At 54.0% G+C, this 19,715-nt stretch overlaps 1 protein-coding gene across 2 annotated transcripts in view; it reads right to left on the reverse strand.

Annotated features, from left to right (window-relative positions):
* CHD6 (chromodomain helicase DNA binding protein 6) overlaps positions 1-19,715 on the reverse strand; it is a 70,922-nt gene that overhangs the window by 36,106 nt on the left and 15,101 nt on the right. For both annotated transcript variants that reach the window (XM_085302629.1, XM_085302628.1), the window contains exons 3-16: positions 14,904-15,051; positions 13,794-13,943; positions 10,341-10,406; positions 9,789-9,847; positions 9,305-9,422; positions 7,715-7,801; positions 7,293-7,442; positions 6,873-6,994; positions 5,999-6,242; positions 5,336-5,512; positions 3,738-3,881; positions 1,577-1,832; positions 843-1,053; positions 159-354 (exon numbers count right to left, since the gene is read on the reverse strand). In XM_085302629.1, the coding sequence (XP_085158755.1) occupies positions 159-354; positions 843-1,053; positions 1,577-1,832; positions 3,738-3,881; positions 5,336-5,512; positions 5,999-6,242; positions 6,873-6,994; positions 7,293-7,442; positions 7,715-7,801; positions 9,305-9,422; positions 9,789-9,847; positions 10,341-10,406; positions 13,794-13,943; positions 14,904-15,051 (2,128 nt within the window). The remainder of the gene's footprint in view (positions 1-158; positions 355-842; positions 1,054-1,576; positions 1,833-3,737; positions 3,882-5,335; positions 5,513-5,998; positions 6,243-6,872; positions 6,995-7,292; positions 7,443-7,714; positions 7,802-9,304; positions 9,423-9,788; positions 9,848-10,340; positions 10,407-13,793; positions 13,944-14,903; positions 15,052-19,715) is intronic.

Below are 19,715 nucleotides of genomic sequence, written 5' to 3' on the forward strand. Positions count from 1 at the left end.
CCAGTGCTACACCCCATGCCCAGTACAGCTTGGTGCTGCTGCCCTTCTCTCCCTGCCTGGCTTAAGTGATGGCGGCTGTGCTATGGGACCTCCTGTCTTGTCTCTCTCACATGCCTGAAGGCAAGCAGCCTCAGAGCTATCATAGCCTGGCCCATTACCTGGAGGTCATTCTGTGGGTTCCAGTCTGAATCAAAGATGATGCAGGTGTCGGCAGCGGTAAGGTTGATGCCCAGCCCGCCCGCCCGGGTGCAGAGGAGAAAGACAAAGCGATCCGAATCGGGCTTGCAAAAGCGGTCAATGGCAGCTTGGCGCAGGTTCCCGCGCACTCGCCCATCAATTCGCTCATACGTGTACCTGCTCCAAGAGGGGAAGAGGTGAGAGCAGGGCCTGAACTGACTGCAGCTATTGATCATTTGTTGATCCTTCCCCCAGGCTCTGTGTGGGAATGCAGACTGGCAGGGTTTGCGGGCAGGACCAGTGCACAGATGGAGACTCAGTCCTCATCAGCCTGTGCACGYTGTGGTTGATCCCAAGAGCCTTTCCTGTTATGATGGCACAACCATCACAAACCCACACTCAGTGTAGGGATATAAGACTCATGGGCCCTGCTATAACCAAGGGAAGAGCCTATTTCCATTTGGTCACTCTTAGGACCAGCTCTGGGCAATGCAAAATAGACAGGTCAGAGCTGCACCCACCACGGGTAGCTTGTAACTCAGATCCTTTGGTCCACAGGCACAGAATGGCCAAAACCCACTGCTGGGCTGTCTCCACTCTATACCTACAGTCTTGGGGCAACATGACATGGAAGAGCCATGGTGAATGCTGAAGCCTGTACTAACCGCCTCTGAATGAGATAGTCTTCCAGGATGTCCAGGCAGCGCACCATCTGAGAGAAGATGAGCACCTTATGCCCACCTGCGATCAGCTTGGGAAGCAGCTTATCAATTAGCACCAGCTTCCCAGCCGCCTGGATCATTGCCTGAAGCTGGAAGTCTGGTGCCTCCGGGCTGTGCGTTTTACGGAAGTCTTCCAGGATCTTCTCCTCTGCCCCTGTCAGGTGAGAACAGAAGTGAGGTCTGGGCAGAGCCCCTGCTCGGCCTCTTGACTGGACTGGCAGAGAAGCCGCCCCCAGCCTTCTGTTCAGTGCAACAGCAAGGCATCACACAAAGAACAGACCCCATGTAGCCAACCTGATCTACTGAGTGGGACTAGGGACCTACAGAAACCCCTTCACTTCTGTGACTCCACTCGTTCTTGCATCAGCTCTGGGTAGAGTGAGCCAGATTAGGATGCTGGAGAGGATGCCCCCAAACCCAGCTCTACACAGACTCCAGCAAGACCCTGAGGCAGATGCTGACTGCAAGCAAGCAGCATTTGAAGGGAGCTGGGCTGACCATGAGAGCAGCAAGGCAGATCACTGCATCCTATGCTAGACTTGGGTGCATGGACACACCAGTAGCAGAGAGCACTAATGCCAGAGCTGGCTGCCAAGTTGGGTGGCCTCTGCAAACAGCAGTTAGTAAGCATTGCAGTGAGGCCAGGCTCTCCCACATCTCCCGCACACAGCCCTCACCATTGATGAGATACGGGTGATTGCAACACTTGCGCAGCTCCATCATGGTATTGATGAGGTTTGGCATATTGTGCTGGTTGGCGCCCTTGGACAGGAAGGAGAAGTTCTTCTCCAGAATGGCCCGGTAGTATTTCTTCTGGATATTGGTCAGCTCCACCTCAATGATGGTCTCCTGCTTGGGTGCCAGATTCTTCTCCACATCGTCCTTCAAACGTCGCAGCATCATGGGCTTTAGAATGGACTGCAGCTTCTTAACCTGCCAGAGCAAGCACAGAGATTCACTGCCCTCTCTGCATTGTAAGCACACGGTGACATGACAGAAGGATCTGCAACACCAGAGCCTCCCCAGGCTGGAAACCCAGTACAGGTGGCCCAGTGGTCAACAGCCCAGAACACTAAAGCAGTTGCTTTGCTGAGAACCAGGGCAACTTTAGTGGATGGCTTCCCTAGTGCAGGCACGAGTGACTAGTCCTGGGACATGAAATCTGCAGCACCTCTGCTGACTACACCAGAGACCCCATGGCTGGTTTCTCCCTGTGAAGAGGAGCCAGTAGATGGACTTCTCAGCCAAGGGCTGAGTTTGCAGCTGTCCTGTAGGGTGATACTTCCTTCCATAGTTCATCTTCAACCAACCTGCTCATTTTACCAACCTGACAGCCTACTATGATGGAATGACTGGCTGGGTAGATAAGGGGAGAGCAGCGCGTGTTATCTGCCCTGATTTCAGTAAGGCTTTTGACACCGTCTCCCATAATATCCTCATAGGCAAGTTGATGAAGTACAGGGTAGATGAGTAGACAGTGAAGTGGACTGAAAAATGGCTGAATGGCACTGCTCAGAAGGTCAATGGTATCCTGGGTTGCCTTAGGAAAAGTGTTGCCAGTAGGTCAAGGAAGGTGATCCTTCTCCCCTGCTCAGTCCTGGTGAGGCCTGGAGTACTGTGTCGAGTTCCAGGCTCCTCAGCATAAGGAAGATGTGGAACTACTGCAGCAAGTTCAGTGGAGGGCTCCTAAGATGATTAAGGGACTAGAGCATCTCTCATATGAGGAAAAGCTGAGAGAGCTGGGACTTTCAGCCTGGAGAAGAGAAGACTCAGGAGGGATCTTACCAATGCATACAAATATCTGAAGGAGGGTGTTAGGAAGAGGGGATCAGACTCTTCCCAGTGGTGCCCAGCAACAGGACAAGAGGCAACAGGCACAAGCTGAAACACAGGAAGTTGTGTATGAATCTAAGGGAACATTTTTTTATTGTGAGAGTGACTGAGTAGTGAAACAGGTTGCCCAGAGAGGTTGAGGAATCTCCATCCTTGGAGAAATTCAAAAGCCATCTGGGCAGGGCCCTGAGCAATATGCTTTAGGTGACTCTGCCTGAGCAAGGGTTTTGGACTAGATGATCTCTGAAGGTCCCTTCCAACCTCAACCATTCTGTGATTCTGAGCTTCTACTCTGAGTGCTCAGTGTTAGCTGTTGCCTGTTTGACATGCTTCCACAACAAAAGCATCTGGGTCCCAGTACATCTTATACGTCATGTGGCATACGCAGACTCTGTCTGCAGTTGGCAATGAGGGAATGTGTCCGCAGAAGGAGTAGAACTGGGAGCTTTGATAGCGGCTGAGATGCTGGTTGCTCCATGTGTCTACACGCTCCAGAGCCTGCCCTCTGAGGATCATGATGTTTGTGAAATCTCCACTTGAGCCAGACACTCAAATGGCAACAGCAGAGCCCAAAGAACGGTGCTGCTGTCAGTGCCCCACACTTAAGTCCAGCTTCGGAGGACAGTTCCCCAAGTGTACCTGAGAGAGTGATGGACACATGTATTTCCAGACCTTCTCACTCCCTCTATGCTTCTGCTCTTCTCAAGGACAGGAAGTGGTGGGAAAGCAGTATGTGCTGTGCTGCCCAGGCATGCAAGGAAGGGAGCTAGGCAGAGAGCAGACTGTGACCTTGGCACAGGTTGGTCTCCTCTCTCCAAAGTTTCTCACAGCTGAGTCCAGAGTTGCAACACTGTACCTTGAACTGAGCTGACCTTTAAGCAGTGAGAAGTACTATTTGCTTCCATGAAGCACATGTCTGAGGGTGCCCCTAGACAGGTGACCTGGTGCCACAAAGGCTTGTGCTAATAGTCACAAGTCTCACTCCTCTAGGGCCCTTCTTGGTACCTGTTCTTCTGTCTTCAGGTCCCCAAACTCCTCCAGGAAAGCCGTCTCTGAGGGGAACTGCTGTGGCTCCAGGAAATTCAGAAGGCTGAAGAGCTCCTCCACTGAGTTCTGCAGAGGGGTCCCTGTCAGCAGCACCTTGTGCTCCTGGATATATACAGAAAACAAGGTCAGGGCTCAGACCCTCTGGTTGGGTCCAAGGGGCTACACAAGTGCAGTGCTCCTTGTCTTCCAATCCTACAAACACACTCTGTGGCTTGGAGACATGCATGCTCCCAGAAAGGGTGCTGGCTGGTGCCATGCCACACCATCTCACATTTCCCAAGTCTCTCACCTGGATAAATGCTCTAGCTCTGTGCAGCACGAACAGCCAAAACTGAGAATCTCACATTGTCCCTGCACCTTGGCCCCTGCCCTCGCTCAAAATCCTCAGGCAGGACTGTCCTTGCATGCAGATGGGCATGCTAACAAAGCTCAAGCTACAGTGCCCCTGGGGGGCAGGATTTCTCTCCAGCACTTTTTAATAGCACAAGAGGGAGCATAGCCTAACCTGGAAGAGCCTGGAAGTGGGGTGCTCTAGAAATGACTGCTGATTCTACCCTGTGGCAGGTCACATCACTGCTCTGTACCTTGATTTCCCCACCTGCAATATCGAGGGGCATCAGAGACCTGCTGCTAGGGCCAGTGAGTGGAGAGTGCTCCAAAATGAGCAGGGACATATTACTGTGTCAAGTGCATGCTGGGAACATGGAAGAGCTGTTCTTAGAGGTTCTCCATGTAGGTATATGCACAATTAAAAGGAGAAACGGGTCCAGACAATCCCTCAAAAGCTCTGAGTGTGGGAAAGGGATGAGCCCCTTGAGAAGAACGCATTCCCTTCCGTGCACTGATACCTCAGGCTCCAGCATCGGGTACCTGTCCCCAGGCCCTGTCTCCCAGGGCTCACCAGACTGATAACCTTCAGGAGCCTGGCTCTGCTGCAGGTGAGTTTGACAGAAGCTGAGTAAGGCTGCGAGGTACAAATAATCTTCCTTTCCACAGTGCAGGAAAGGAGATGGACATGCAAATCCACTTCCCAGGGCAATTCATTGATCCCTTTTTCACAATACACAGTCCTGCAACTCATCCCTGGCACAGACTGATCCCATGTCTGCAGAGCAGTGAAAGAAGAGCTTAAACACTGCAACCCTGTTGACAACAGTGTACAAGGCATACCACAGCCAAAGGATGCCACATACTGCTGGCCAGTAACTGCTTCTGTGTGCTGCAGTAGCCTCAAACATGTTGCATGGCTGGGTAGTGCTCTGCCAGGGAGTGCATAAAGATAGGAGGAACATGCAGGGACTTGGCCAGATGTGAGTTAATGTCCCACTTCAGGAAAAAGGAATTTGTGACAGATGCAGATGTCTCCTCCACCAAATGGCCCTCCACCGCTGGCACTGCTTCAGCGATCTGATGGGTCTCAGATAGTCTCCCCTCTGAGATAAGAAGCTCTCAGCCCTAGCACTGGGCCTGAGCAGCTTGTTGTGGTATCTGACCRTTAGGTATTGCCACCTCTGGCCCACCCTACTCTCATAAAAAACTGGGCAAGACATCCTCACCAGGGCCATGAGCTTCAGCCCCTCCAGCAGCTTGCAGTTCCTGTTCTTCAGGCGATGTGCCTCATCTATGACCACACAGCGCCACTGGATCTTCTTCAGCTCTGGGCAGTCGGCAAGGATCATCTCAAAGGTGGTGATAACCACCTGGAACTTGAAGATCCCAGGGAGAGGGTTACCCTACAGAGACAGAAACCAGAGGCAGTGCRTGACCTTGCAGGTCCTGCAAAGCAGCAGAACACCGGCTGCATTCTGGCAGACAGACATCCCTGCTGGTCCACACAGGCTTCCCACCCTATCAGCAACAGAATCCTAGTTGGGATTCCCTGATTCACCTCCCTCAAGAAGCAGGCAGGTTACTTCAAGCCTCCACATGCTGGCCACAGGTCGTGTCTCTCCAACGTACACATTGCTCTGGGGCACAGAGACAAGCCTGGCCAGAAGCTGCAGCTGGGGCTCTGCAGCATTTTCCCTTGTCTGCATGAGTCGGGCCTGTTCTTCACCCATACACAGTGCACCCTGGAGCCCATGCCAGCAAACGGGTCTTAAAAGATCACCTTGCCCTCTCTAGATGAACTGCAAGCTTCACATGCAGCCTAATGCTTCCCAGATAAAGAAAGGCAGGGTTGGAGGATGCATCCTGGGAGCACTGCATGCATGAATCACCTGCGTGTCCCTGTACACCATCTCATACTGCTGGATCATCTGTCGGCTGATCTGGCTGCCGTGGTACACGATGGCATTCATCTCCGTCCATGTACGGAACTCCCTCTCCCAGTTGGTGATGGTGGAGAGGGGTGCAATGATGAGGAAGGGGCCATGAATGCCCATCAGGAAGATTTCTGAGAGGAAGGTGATTGACTGGATTGTCTTCCCCAGCCCCATCTCATCAGCCAGAATGCAGTTCTTCCTGCAGAGATGGACAGGGGTACATTAACATGCCTTGTAGGAGCAGGAACCACGCTGTCACTGACTCCCTGACGTGACACTAGACATGTCACCTCCACCTGCACCTCTCTGACCCTGCAAGGTGAATGGTGGGGAGACCTGCAACCCAGTGGCATCAGTACAGCACTACAAGAGGCCCAAACTGCAACACCACCCAATCACTCGCAAATGATGAACCCAAAATTAGTGTGAAAGATGCCTCTGGGTACACACTGGTCAATGAAAGACATATCTGATGGCCTGCTGCAGCCAAGAACAAGTGTTATTTCTGCATTCCTGCCACAAGAATGGGTCACCAGCAGCCTGGCCAATGCCAAATTTCAGCTGTATCTTAGACTCCTCTCCAAAACACATCTGCATTTAYCAGAGAGAAACATTCCTAAAGGTTGAATTGCAAAGCTAAAACAATTTTTCTGGCTGCTGCCTGTCAGCTCCAGCACTGGCAGGTCTCACCGGCTGCTGTCAGGCCTCTGCTAGTTGACTGTGCTTCCCTGAYCCTGCTGTTCCCATGACAGTGTACGCTGTGCCTGCACTGAGGCCCCACTGTCAGTGGGATTCCTTTTGGCCCCTCAGGGCTCCAGCCCCTCCTCACCTGTTATACCAGTTAAAGAGCAGCCAGTTCATTCCTTCCAGCTGATACTCCCGCAGCTGGTTACTGTTCTTATATTCCCGGGACTTCTCCAGTTTCTGCCAGGACTCAGATGCCGGGCGCTCCTAGGAGAGAGCAGGAGCAAGATCCATGGAGAGGAAGAGGCTAGTACTCAGTGTGGCAAGGCTGCGCTCCTGGGACTGCACCTCAGGACAATACTTCAAAACAGATATTGACAGTCAGCTCATTCATAGAGAGGTTTTGTCCTCAGTATCCCACCCTCAGATTCCACTAACCCATCTGGAGGGGAAGATACGGGGCTTGCACTGAAGTACCAGGGCCCAAAAGGTCAGCACTGCTGTATCTTGGCAAAACACATTCCCTGCCCTTCCAGGGCAGTGAGCTCCCAGCCAGGTACGTTACCTCTGGGTACGTTACCATATGCTTGATTTCTGGAGGGATTTGGAGGGCTTCAAACTCTTTAATCTTCCCTGGGTCGACATCCTCCTCCAGCTCCCAGGTGCTCTCCTCGTAGGGCAGCGAGCACCACTTCACCAGGTAGTGAGTCACCTCCTGCAGTGCAAAGAGACACAGGCTGGCAGAGCAGCACAGCGCTCACCAGCAGGTCAGCTCAACGCCCAGCTGCAAGCCACCAGTGAGAATCAGTCAGTGGCCCACATATTATCTCCCTGTGCCCAGTGGCTCCTAGGGCAGGATTCAGGTTGTGCGAGGCTGGCAAGGCCTCAAATCTGTCAAAGATTGCATGTGATGTACTTCCAGCAGGATCAAGCTTCCTGCTGAGCCTCCCTCCCTCCGCAGGGCAAGTAAGCAAGGCATCCACTCACCTCACCAGTGTCAGGGTCCTTCGTGTGAGCCACCTCCAGGATTCGATCCACCTCCACATAGTCTGGGTTGAACAAATCCTCATCAGGCTGTGACAGCAAAGAACAGAAAGAGAGGTAAGTTCAAGGTGATCCCAGGATTAAACAGACGGTGGGCACAACAGACACAGCTGTGGGACATCTGTCCCCAGAATGCTGCTGAGTTCAGCACATGAAGTGCCCACAGGAGCAGGTACATGACATCTGTCTCTGACACAGGAGGTCACAGGAGCCCTGCAGAAGGCAAATCCTTGCTTTAAAGTGGCCATTGGCTCCATGCTGCCCTTGCTGGGAGGGAGGAACGTTTGCCCCAGCCCACGTGGCCTCAAGGTACACAGCCTGAGCTGTGTGCTCCAGCTTATATTCAGCATCCAGAGCTGTGACTGCCACAGTGCTGAGCCACCACACACAGCACCTACTGGGTCCCTCCAGCTGTCCCCCAGTGAACCCCTGGTCCTCTACCAAAGATAATGTCTTGCTCTCCTGCCCTGCATCTCTCTCTCCCCTCCCACTTCCAGCTCAGCAGCCACAAGCAGCACCAGCAGCAATCATTCATGAGGCAAGGGATCATCCTCACACCGCAGCAGGGACTCAGGAAGGCCTGTGGAGAAGTGCTTCTTTGGACAGACACATGTCTAGGGCTGGGGAATGAGAGGAAATAGGCTTCTACAAGCCCCAGCTAGTCATGTGAAACAACATTTGCTTCTTGCTGAATCCTGAATGATACAGTGCATTCGAACACATGTTTTTTCTTCGCATCCTGGGAAAGACCCCAAACAGATTCAGGAGTGAGAAATCTGAACCCTTCCAAGCTTTGCATCCAACATCCACGGAGTAATCTGCATAGCCTACTGGCCTAATTTACACTTGTAAGGGGCAACTCAAGGAGATCCAACAACTACATCTGGAGCAGCAAGATGAATTACAGAACATTCTTCATATTAAACAAGATTAATTTGATTAATCTGTTTATAGAGTAGAACAGGCAGAAGCTCCTACAAGCCCAAGTACTTATAGTTCCCCCTCTCCCACAGCATCCTGGCTCCACCATGAGGAGGCACATTTCCCAGATAGATGCAGAAGGATCCCTAACCCTGCTGCCCTCCCTCCCACCAAGGCTACAATGCTGTCCCAGCACTCCAGGGCAAGCAACGCCCAGCAAGTGACATTTGTCACCCTGACCTTGCCTCCTCCGGTGACACCACAGGTGTTCAGGGCACTGTCACAGCTCCTTGGCTCCAGCAGCCCCACCTGCTCACCTGGACATTGCCACAGTGGGGTTGGCATAGCTGCAGCCTCAGCAAGAGGGCACAGGCAGGGCTTTAGGCAGCACTGAGGGTTCGCTGGGCTATGGGAGAGCTCAGGCAGGGCAGATGCAGCTACACTTGGAGCCCTGACTGCCCAGCCCCAACAGTGATTTTGGCTGTGGAGCTGGTCTCAACTGGGTAGGGAGAGATGCCAGAGGCAGTGCTTGGCKCTCAGCCTGCTCAGCTACCCGTCAGTTCCAGCTGTGCCAGAGGAAGAGAATGGCAACCTGCTGCACTCAGCTCTCACCTCTGTAAAAATATGCTTCATCTGAGCTTGCTTGTTCCGGAAGCGCTTTATCTTCTGAGAGATCCTGGGGTCCTTCTCCAGCTCCTCCAGAGTTGCCCATTTACAGTGAAGGTAGGAGCTGCAGAGGAAAGAACAATAAAACATGATAGAGGCCTTTGGGCAAAGTCCCCATTTGCCATACAGACAAGCAGGGAGCTCCCAGCAACCCAGAGAGCATCCAGCTCACAACTTGCCATGTGAAGCCTCAAATTGGAGGAAGCGACGGCCTGGCTCCAGGCCTAGACTCAGCACTGCAGTTGCAGTGACTTTGTTACTTCCCACAAACCAGCAGAGAGCCTTTCTTGGGAGGATGGGAGCAGTGAGGCAAGGAAGCTGGGGCTGCAGCTGGGGATTGGATGGAGGCACGAATGGGCTGAGCGAGGGGTCTGCCCCTCACTCCTGCATACACACCACTGCTGGGCAAAGAGCACAACACTGCACGTACAAGTTCCTGTACTTGACGTAGAACTCTTCCATCTCATACGCCAGGCCTCCAGGGTGAGCCTGAAACCAAGGGAAGGACAGTTAGCAACAGCCAGAGCCCATGTGAAAAACAGGAGGCACCTCCTGCAGCCTGGGCCCGGACAGGCCTCCTCCAGCCCAACCATAGGCTCCAGGCAGGCTGAGCCCCAAGGAAAGCGAGGAGCACAGGGCATTCAGTGTGGCTTCCGCTCTGGAGGCTGAGTGGCCTTGGGGAACATGATATGAGACCACAGTTGAGCACAGGGGACTTCAACATCTCCTGGGGACCAGACTAACCCTCAATCCTCTCCAGAAGCTTTCTGGTGCCCAGACCAGGACATGCACCACATGGATTCCCAAGCAGAAAGGTGACACTCTGGGCATCCTGCTCTCAGCATCCCGCAAAGACCAGGTAGAAGGAATGGCAACAGCACTTAGTGCTGCTATGCTCCATGTCCCAGCTGCGCCAGGCAGCCAGGACCCATCCCTCCTCTGCTTGGAGGCCTTCACTCCCCCTGACATCTTTGTTACTTACCTCCTTCTGCACCATTCTGGAGGCAAGGATCTTCTCAATGATATTGGCGTCATCCTCGGGAGGCTCCTGGGGACACCGGGAGGAAAGCAGAGCATTGGTTTCCCAGCCTGCTGTTTGATTTGGCCTCTGGCACCCTCCTAGCACAGATCTAGCTGTTTCTTCCTCTTCCAACCCACCAGCTGGGCAGGCAATGCCAACACGGCAGGACACTGGGAGAGCTGGGCTTGGGAAACTCTTTCTGGGTGCTAGTGCCCAGATGCTGCCAGCCCAGCCACACTCACCCATGACAGACCCTTCTGGCCTGGTGCCACTCCAGCCAGGGCCATACAATTTGGCAGCCAGCAGCTGGGACAGGGAGGGTGGTCCTTACTCTGAGGTTGCAGCCGAGCCCCTCTAACAGATCACTTGGCACAAAACCAGCCCTGCTTCTGCTGGGTGAATTGAATCACTCAAACAAAGACTAAAACAGACCAGAGAGGGAGAGTTGGAACAGGGGCAGGCCACAGTGGGAGCTCTCATCTCCGTGCTCAGCTGGTGACTAGTAGGGACCTGGTCCAACTCACTTTCTTTCCCCTTGAGCCACAGGGTGTTTTGCAGGAAAGCACTAGCCCTGCATGCTCAGGAGAGTGAGACCCAACTGACCCATCCATAGAGTGGCCATGCCTGGGCCAGCAGGGACACATGGGTCTTGGCAGCTTGAAGACAAGGAGATGTGAGCAGCAGCACCCTAGCCCCACTGCTATCCATCTAGCTCCTCCCAGGCAGGCTCAAATGTTGGTCTCCTTCCCTTTGCACATCCTCTTCTGAAGAGAGGCGAGGCAGCTCCGCACCCCACCAAAGCTCTCTGTTCCAAGTCACTTGGCTTTGGGCCTGCCATGAAGAATTCACCCCGTAAGGCCACAGAGACCTTCTGTTTCCACCCACGGGTTCCCACCCCACAAATCCTCACTCTGAGAGCACAAGCTTTAAGGAGGTGGTCCTGATACTGGCCAGCTTCCAGCCTAAAGACCCAAGGCATGGATCGAGTGGGGAGCCCAAGGGACCCCCATCTCTCCCAGCCATGCTCTGCTGGAGGATCACCACCACTGACAAGTGAGCTGAAGGACAAGGGAGCTGGGCTTGTGCCTGTCTACGCTGTGGCAGGAGAGGCACAAAAAGATTAAGGGGAAAGCAGAGACAGTAAAAATGTCTGGAGCTTTTTCAAGCATTAGAAATAGCAGTTCTGTCCAGGCTGGGAAATGGTACAGCAGCAGGAGAGAAAGTAAAGTGCAGAGCAGAAAGGAGGAGGACTGTGTTCATCTCCTTCAGATGCAGACAGAGCTTGGTCACTGGTAGAGCAGCCCTGGGACAGTCCTTCTTGGACCAGGAAGGCCCCTCCAAGAGAGGCACAGAGCAGGTAGAGGAGGGGGTAGACAGCCAGGGCACCCTGTCCCCGTAGGGCATGTAGAAGGGCTCCCTCCCATACCACTCACCCAACAGGGTCCGGGACAGCCAAGGCCATGCCAGGGCCTGCAGTGCCCTCCTCCACATCTCAGCCTTCAGCTGACCCTCTGCCTCTGCACCACCCCACTGTGGTGGGTGCCACTGAGACACTCCCACACTGACCTGCAGACAAGCTGGCATACAGAGGTCTGTGGCATACTGTTTGCAGCCTGAGGGCCACTGAAGGAGCTGTGCAGTGCCCCAGAGAGCTACCAAGAAATGCGTCCAGGGTCAGGAATAAAAACAGCAAGTTCAGGCCAACGTGGGAGCAGGCTTGAGGCCTCCATAGAACAGTGAGAGGCAGGTAAAGCAGAAGAGACACTGCAGGTCCAGCACTCTCATCTTGCACTGCTGGCATAACACATCCCAGTGTCATTCAGTTCTGCGCAAGGCAGCAAAGGCACTGACCTCCAGCGCCATAGCGTTGATCCCGACCCTGGGAGCAGCCATGGCCAGACTCTGCACCGAGCCTGCTGGCAGGAGCTCAGAGCACTCCCTCAGCACGGAGCCTTGCTGCCTTCAGACACCAGCCTCAATAATTCATTTGGAACAGGACAAATTGAGGTGGAAGTCCAAGACTAAAAGCAGAGGACAGYAGGCCAGCAGCACAGAGACATGCCAAAGGCAATTCGTTCCCACCTGCTGTTTTGAAAACCTCACTTGAAAAGCTCACTCCCAGGAGCCCGGCTGGGGACATGGCCCCAAGCAGCAGCTGAAGAAGCCTCAGCAGTGACAGAAAGGGCAGAGCATCGCATGGGCACACAGCAGCCCCCCAGGCCAGGCACGGTGCATAAGGCCAGGTCACACTTACTGGCTGAGCAACAGGGCCGACTAATACTCATGCCAAAGCCTTGTGAAGAGGAGGGCAGAGATGGACACAAGAACACTATGAAAACAATCAATGACTATTATTAATATCTGGTAACTTTGTTAATGACCGGAGAGAAGGAGAAAGCAGGTGTCTGACAGGCAAACCAACAGGCAGGAGCTGTCAGCACCCGCCAGGGATGAAACAGTGGGCAGAGGAAGCCGCGCAGTGGGGTCCAAAGTCTGATGACTCCAGCTGGTCCCTGCCATGCTGCCCAGCAGATCAGGTGGGTTGGCAGGAGTCAGGCTGGGTATCTCTACATTCAGAGGGACTGATGAAGATCAGCCATGTGGGCAGAAAATGATGACCTGGCACTTACAAAGCCCACAGCTGGCACAGTTAAAATACCAAGCTAACCTCACAGGCAAGAGCTACAGGGACAGGAGCACTAAGTGGGCATGGGCAGTGGGTCGGTCATGCATTCAGGGACAGCTCTGGCTGCACCATGTGTCCCAGAGCCCCTAGCAGGAGCAGAAAGGTTGGACCAACAGCAAGCACAGCTGATGGGAGGGACAGAGCTATGAAGCAGAAGCGGCACCAACTTTGCTAAGCGACAGGGCAGAAGACTCACACAACCAGCCTGCAGAGCAGCAGATGCAAAACACTGAGGAAGAAGAGGAACTGCTGAAGGGCAGAATATGGGGGAAACGAAGAATATGGGGCATAGGAAGTTGTGAATATTCTCAAAGGATAGGCCAGGATGCGGAAGACAAGGCTACGGTTAGCACACCACAAGTAGTTCAAGGACCAGCGCTTACCTACACCAGCTCATTTACATCAGGGCCCAGGGGGCCTTTCTAGTCTAGAGCGGCCAGGAGGCCCAGGGTCAAGTTTTTCCTTTTTCTGCATGGCCACAGAATGGGCTGCACTTCTGGAGCCCCTCTCAGCTGCRCAACGCACCGCGTGCCTCTTGCCTATCCCTCTGTGCACTCACACTGCCTGCAAAGGCACCCTGCAGCCTCCCAGACACGTGCACTGCCACCCCATCCTAGTGCTAGAATCCCCTGCCCTCCTCCACATCCTCAAACCTTGGTATTGACACCCTCGGGGTACCCTGAAGGAGGCAGGAGGCCTCTTCCTCCCTGTCCCATGTCCGGCCCTACCTCTGCCTGCCATGCCAGAGTGGAGGCGGAGAGCGCAGAGGTTCGCCCAGCTCCTAGCACAGCTATTGTTTCGCCATCATCATCTACCACCTTGAAATCCAGGTCCTCGTTGTACTTCCTCCTCTTCACTTGGCGTCCTGAGCGGCGTTTCTGTGTGCCAGACGAGAAAGGCAGTCACTGGGGAGACAAGCAGCCCAAGAACCTCCCTCTTGCCTGACATGGGGAACAGGCACAGGTGGAGAAAAAGCCTCAGGACTGCCTGATCTCCATACCACCGCCCTGTGCCAGTGGGAGGTGGCATGAAGAACAGGCAGCCACCTGGATGCAAGCCCCTGCATAGCTGAACATCTACAACAGTTTCCATCATTGTTTTGCCAAGGTCGCCATCAGCACCTTGGAGCAGAGCACTTGCTCTTGCCTGCTCTGCATGCCCCCGCAGCCCTCGCACCCCGCATATGCCCATGCGAGCGTGGGCAGYGCACTGATTGATGCTTCAGGCAGGGCCCAGTTTTAGTGCTCTGGGATCTGGGTAGCTCTGAGGCCAACAGGCAGCAATGGGGGCAGGAACCGATGCCAGGCAAAGCTCCTCCAAAGAGGGTTGCACAACAACACAGGGAGCATTATGGGGGCCCCTGGGAGAAAGCTGGGCCCTGCTCACAATGCACAAGCACACAAAAAAGCTGTGCTGCTCCATGCAAGCAGAGCCTGGCCCAGCACTGCAGCTCTACTGTCTCCAAGCCCAAGAGCAGAGGAGCCTTGCAGAGACATGCACAGCTCCCCTGTCCCACAGGACCTGCTAGCCCTCCCTGCACCGTCCCACGCTGAATTCCCTTCTCCACCAGAAGCCAYGGTGGAAAAGGGAATGCAAGGCCGAGGAATATGCAGTGCTGCCTCTTCTCGTGCACAGGGCAGCAATTAGCACCAAAACTAGTGCCACCACTGGAAATAACCTAGTGGCTCCCCTCTGGAGCCGGAGTCTACAGTCCACACTGCCGAAAGCACTGAGTGCTGCACCCCTGGGACCCAGCTGTTCTGCCCACTCAAACGTATGTGGGTGCCTGGATTTCACCGAGCAGCAGGCAGCCCAGCCGGTCTGCAGCTTGGATGTACCTGGCTGTCAGCCGACTCAGCAGATTCCTCTGGGCTCTGCACAGACGGGCTCAGGAGATCTTGATCCAATTCCAAACTCTCCACGGGGATCTCATTTTTCCTCTTCCCTTTCTTCTTCTTCTCCACAGGCGTGGGCCCCTGCTCCTTGCTGTCAGGACAGACTGACAGTTAAACCCTGCTCCAGAGATCCTGGAGTTCAACTCTAGGGCACAGCCAGGAAGCATCCACACAGGGTTCTCCTCTGGACCRGTCTTTCCACCATGTCACCCGGAGGTGGCAGGAGACTCCCAGGGTCTCCCCCAGCACTGAGGAGTGCTGGTTACAGCACAGACCAGCTGGTGATAAAGGCGTCTGCACTTTCTCCTTACTCACCACTGACAGTTTCCCCATCCGATTCCAGTACACGGGAAAGAAAGGTCTAACTGCCCCTGCCTGGCACGGGGCAACCAGGGACTGGGGGCTTCCTCTAGCCAGCCAGGGGAATGACCCCACAGGGGCCAGGAAAATCAGTCCAGTCCGTCACTGGCCCTCACAGTTCCTAAGGCAGGGAGAGCCAGGGTGAGCTGGTTTGGGGCAACAGGAGCAGGAAGCTTTGGGATACAATGGCTCAGGAGGAATGAGGAGCCCGGGAGGCCCAGAACAGCCTCTCCCCTCCAGGCTGGGGTGACCCACACACTCACTGAGGGCTGCTTCCTCTGACTATGAAGGCCAGGGCCCGAGCCTAAGCACAGCAGCCTCTGCAAAAGCTGGGAGGCGCAAGAGTGGACCTATGTTCAGCCTGGGTACGAGGAAGATTTCCCCACCACCAAGCCTTGTTCACAGCTCCTGTGTGGTCCCCACCAACCGACCCAGCAAGTCAGGGTAATGAGTTGCCTGCTCCAAGCACAGCGGTCACACACAACCTGCCCTGATGAAGGTCAGAAATATCATTCAGCAGGCTCAACAGGCAACTCAAGTCCTGGAACCTCAAAGACAAACCTTCTACCCCAGCCTGAGAAGCACTGGCCATCCCTGTTCTGGTGGCACTGCTGGTCACCTTGCATGTAGGTGCCACAGAGCTTTGCCAGATCCCCAGGAAAGTCTTTAGGGCAGCATTCAGGTAGAAGCTGCTCCAGCATGTACTTGTCTTGCCTGTGCTGCACCAGCCAACCCCTTTCCAAAACAGCAGCAGTACAGACCTTGGTCTGTGCCTCAAGACAGAAGAGGTCAAGCCCTGTGATTTCCATCAACCTGGAAAGGATTCAAGTCCCAGATTCACCCAGACCGCAGTTCCCCATCTCTGAAATGGGGTCACCATGAGAAGTCACCATGGTTTCTCAAGGGTATATTGGGAGGCTGCTGCACAGCAGGCAGCTACCCACAGTGCTCAAGCCACAGGCCAAGCTATTGGCAGAGAGAGAACTCAAGCCCTGCTCCTGGTGAATCCCAACACCTTCTTGCAAACACAAAATCCATGAAGACACAGCCTGGCTTCCATAGAGAGCTCAGCAGCCCAGGAACCTCCAAAAGCCAGCTCCTCTGGCAAGCGCTCCTGGAGCCAGGGCCTCCTGGCCAGCCCTGAAAACACCCAGCACCCAGCCAGCACACCCCAGCCASGACCACAACCTGTTTGCATCAAGGAATGTGCCCCGGAAGCACCAGGGTAAGAAACCAGCACTCTCAATGTGCACATCTGTCCTTATCCTCTGCAACGAACATTGTTAAGAGAAAGATTTAAAAGAGCTGGTGTCTCTCCCTGGGCTGAGAGCAACATGCCAGGAAAAGGGGAGCAGGCTTTGCTCATTCATAGTCAACCCCGCTGTTGATTCCCTCCAGATCCAAGACTTGCACAGCAGCAGAGAAACACTTGGTTTCAAAATCATGTCTAGGTCTTACGCCTCTTTCATGAGAAAATCACTACTTGTATGGAACTGGCAAAATACAAATAGTTAAAAATCTGCAGTTCAGGCTAAAAATGACCTGGCCATGCACCCGCAATTCAATTAGAAGCCCTGAAAATGCATTGCTAGCATTGCTTCCACCGGAGCAATAACTCCCAAGATATTGATTTGTAAGTCACAATTAACAACTGCTTCATTCATGAACCAGTAGTTGGCTATGATTAGAAATAATTTAGAAGAAATTATGCCACTATTATCTGCCACTTAGAGAACTCCCAGCAATCATTTCATTTGCACAGAGTGCCTACCCTGTCTGCTGCTTGCCTGACACAGGACCCTCTCCCTTCCCTCACTGCCACGAGAGCCCTCAGCCCCACTTCCCCCCCTGCTCCCACCCCAGCTGTGGAGTAGACACATGTTGCCAGAGCTAGGGGACATGGAAAGGGCACAGTCCTCACAGGCTATCTTCCCCTTTGTGCCTCCATCTTGACACCCAAGGGTGTCCCCACCCAGTAGCCATTCCTCTCTTGGATGGATTTGCTGGTTGCTAACCCAAATGGTGATGCAACAAGCCATGAAGGGGCTCTGAAAGGGGTTGTGGAAGGGGAAAGCTGCAAGGAGGACCCAAGGACTGAACTCTCCAAATGGCAGTGGTGGACATAAGTCCTCCTAGAAAGTGTAGATGAACAGGAGGAAGGAGCACTACAGACTCAGGCTCAGGCTCAATCAGGAAAATATCCTGAGAAAGCACAGAACTTCTTGGCACTCCCAAACTCTTGCAAGTAGTCTCTTTTGGGTAGATGACGTGTTTTTGAGTTATTTTACCTTGCATGTGTGTGTGGAGTAGTCTCTTCATCAAAGCTCCTCATATCCCCAAGAGTTCACCTGGCCTCAGCACAGCAAGCAGATCCCCCTTCAGCCCCTCTCCTACTACCTCCAGACCTTGCTGTGCCTTTTGCATTAAGGACCACAGTCTCTGCAACTGAGGTTAGCCCATCACAATCCTCCAGCTTAGAGAACCAGTTTGCCTACTGTCTATCCATGACAGGCCATGCTGTCACAGGCTGTGTTTAGCCCTGGGAAGGCAATGACACCAAACAAGAGACCTGCCAGGGTGGCAACTAGCTCCTGGACAAGAACTTTGAGAGTCTGCAAGAGCCCAGACCACCAACATCTGCTCCTCCCCAGGTCTTCCCTGCTTTGGTCTGGGTCCAAAATCCCACAGTAATGGTAGTCAGACCTATGTCAGCCAGGCACATCCTCATAGCAGGGCCACAGGAGCTGCTGCAAGAGGGACATGTGCCCAGGGCTCTTTTGCAGCCACTCCCACCGGCCAACACTACGGCCGTGGATCCAATGGAGCTGAGCGCCTCATGCCTGCCTGGATCCTATTCAGGGCCTGATTCTGGGAGTGAGGGTTGMTTGCTGCCCTTGTGTCTAATCGCTGGACTGGATGCCTTGCATGGCAATTTCCTACAGGAGTAATGGAGGCAGCATTAGGAAATGCTGCCAGCTCCACTCCTGGYAGAGGTGGAAACAAGCTGCCTTCATAACCTCAAATTCAGCCTGCTACCAGGGCAGGTCTGCACACTGGGCATGAGGCCAAGCTGGGGGCTCTGGGAGAGCAGCTCACTTGCCTGTCCACATGATGAGATGACCACCCGACCTGCCTTGCCCACAAGGCTACAAGGATCAGGCAATAAATCTGCTTTTGGAGAGAGGGGTAAGAGCAGTAGAGTAGTGCTGAGACTAAGCCTGCAGTTTGCCTTCCCACTTCCCAGGAACAACAGGATCCTTCCCAGTACCCAGTGCTGTCTTTACACATGCCTCACTCTTCCCTTCCTTGCCTGCAGCTCCTCTCCTCCCCACTCCACCTCCAGCCCATGCAAAATCCTCTGCTTTGCCTACCTCCCAACAGTCCCTCCCATGCCATACCCAGGCCAGAGCCCTGCACAGCCCCGTGCATTCTCCCCCGCTCCCTGACAGCAGCCTCYCTTCTCTCTGCTTACAGTCTTCTCCAGCCCTCCTCAAGGCCTTGAGGAGCCCTTCTCTCACTCTCCTGGCACCGTGGGCTTGATCTGTCCATCCGCATCTGCTCTGGCTCACAGGCCCATGGAGCGGGGGCTGCACTTCCCTTGGGTGCGAAACGCCAAGCTCAAGGAATACCAGAAGTGACAGTGCCACGCAGCTCGCCTGTGGACTCCCCGCCTCTGTGGCCACAGCAGCTCCTGCCTGCCCCACCGAGAGCAAGGCGACCAGTTCTCATCCTGCTGAGCTGCCTCTGCCAGCCTGGCATCGGGGTTTTGCTGCCCATCATTTTCTTTTCACTGCCAGCCCGCACTAAAGGAGACTTGGGGACTAACAGGACTTGGGTGGAAACAACCTCCTGTCCTGTCAAATCGCTCAGGATTCAGTGTCCTAGTTTCCTGGAGACCATCTGAATCTGTCAATGACAAAGCCAAGCTGACAACAGCCTCGTGCCGAGGGCTGCTCCTTGGACACGGCTGCCCAGATGCAGGCACTGCAGGCCTGGCTTCTCCAGGATCGGGCGGTCAATGAGCCTTGCGCAAAGCAGAGCTCTAGCAAAGATCAAGTAAAGGAGACTGACCCCACTTGGGCAGGGCACTGCCCGGACTGGGAAAGATCCAGGCATGGTCCTCCCTCTGAACAAGTGTCCTGTGGGTAGCCACGGCAGGAGACAGATGGGCAGAGGAATCTAGCAGAGATCTCAGCAAGGCACTGAGAAGCTGTTCCTGGCAACCATTTCCAGGAAAGTTTCCTCAAGTAATTCCAACAAACTGTTATTTTCCAACCAAAAAAAAAAAAAAAAAGGTTTTTTAAAAATTCCCAGCTGGCTCCTGTACTAATCTCATTTACTGCAGAAATACGTGCATTCTATGGATTATTTACAACACAGGAAGAGGGTCCACCT

This window comes from Rhea americana, unplaced genomic scaffold, assembly GCF_003343005.1.
Source record: "Rhea americana isolate MKP2758 unplaced genomic scaffold, rheAme1 scaffold_190, whole genome shotgun sequence".
Taxonomy (NCBI): Eukaryota; Metazoa; Chordata; class Aves; order Rheiformes; family Rheidae; genus Rhea; species Rhea americana.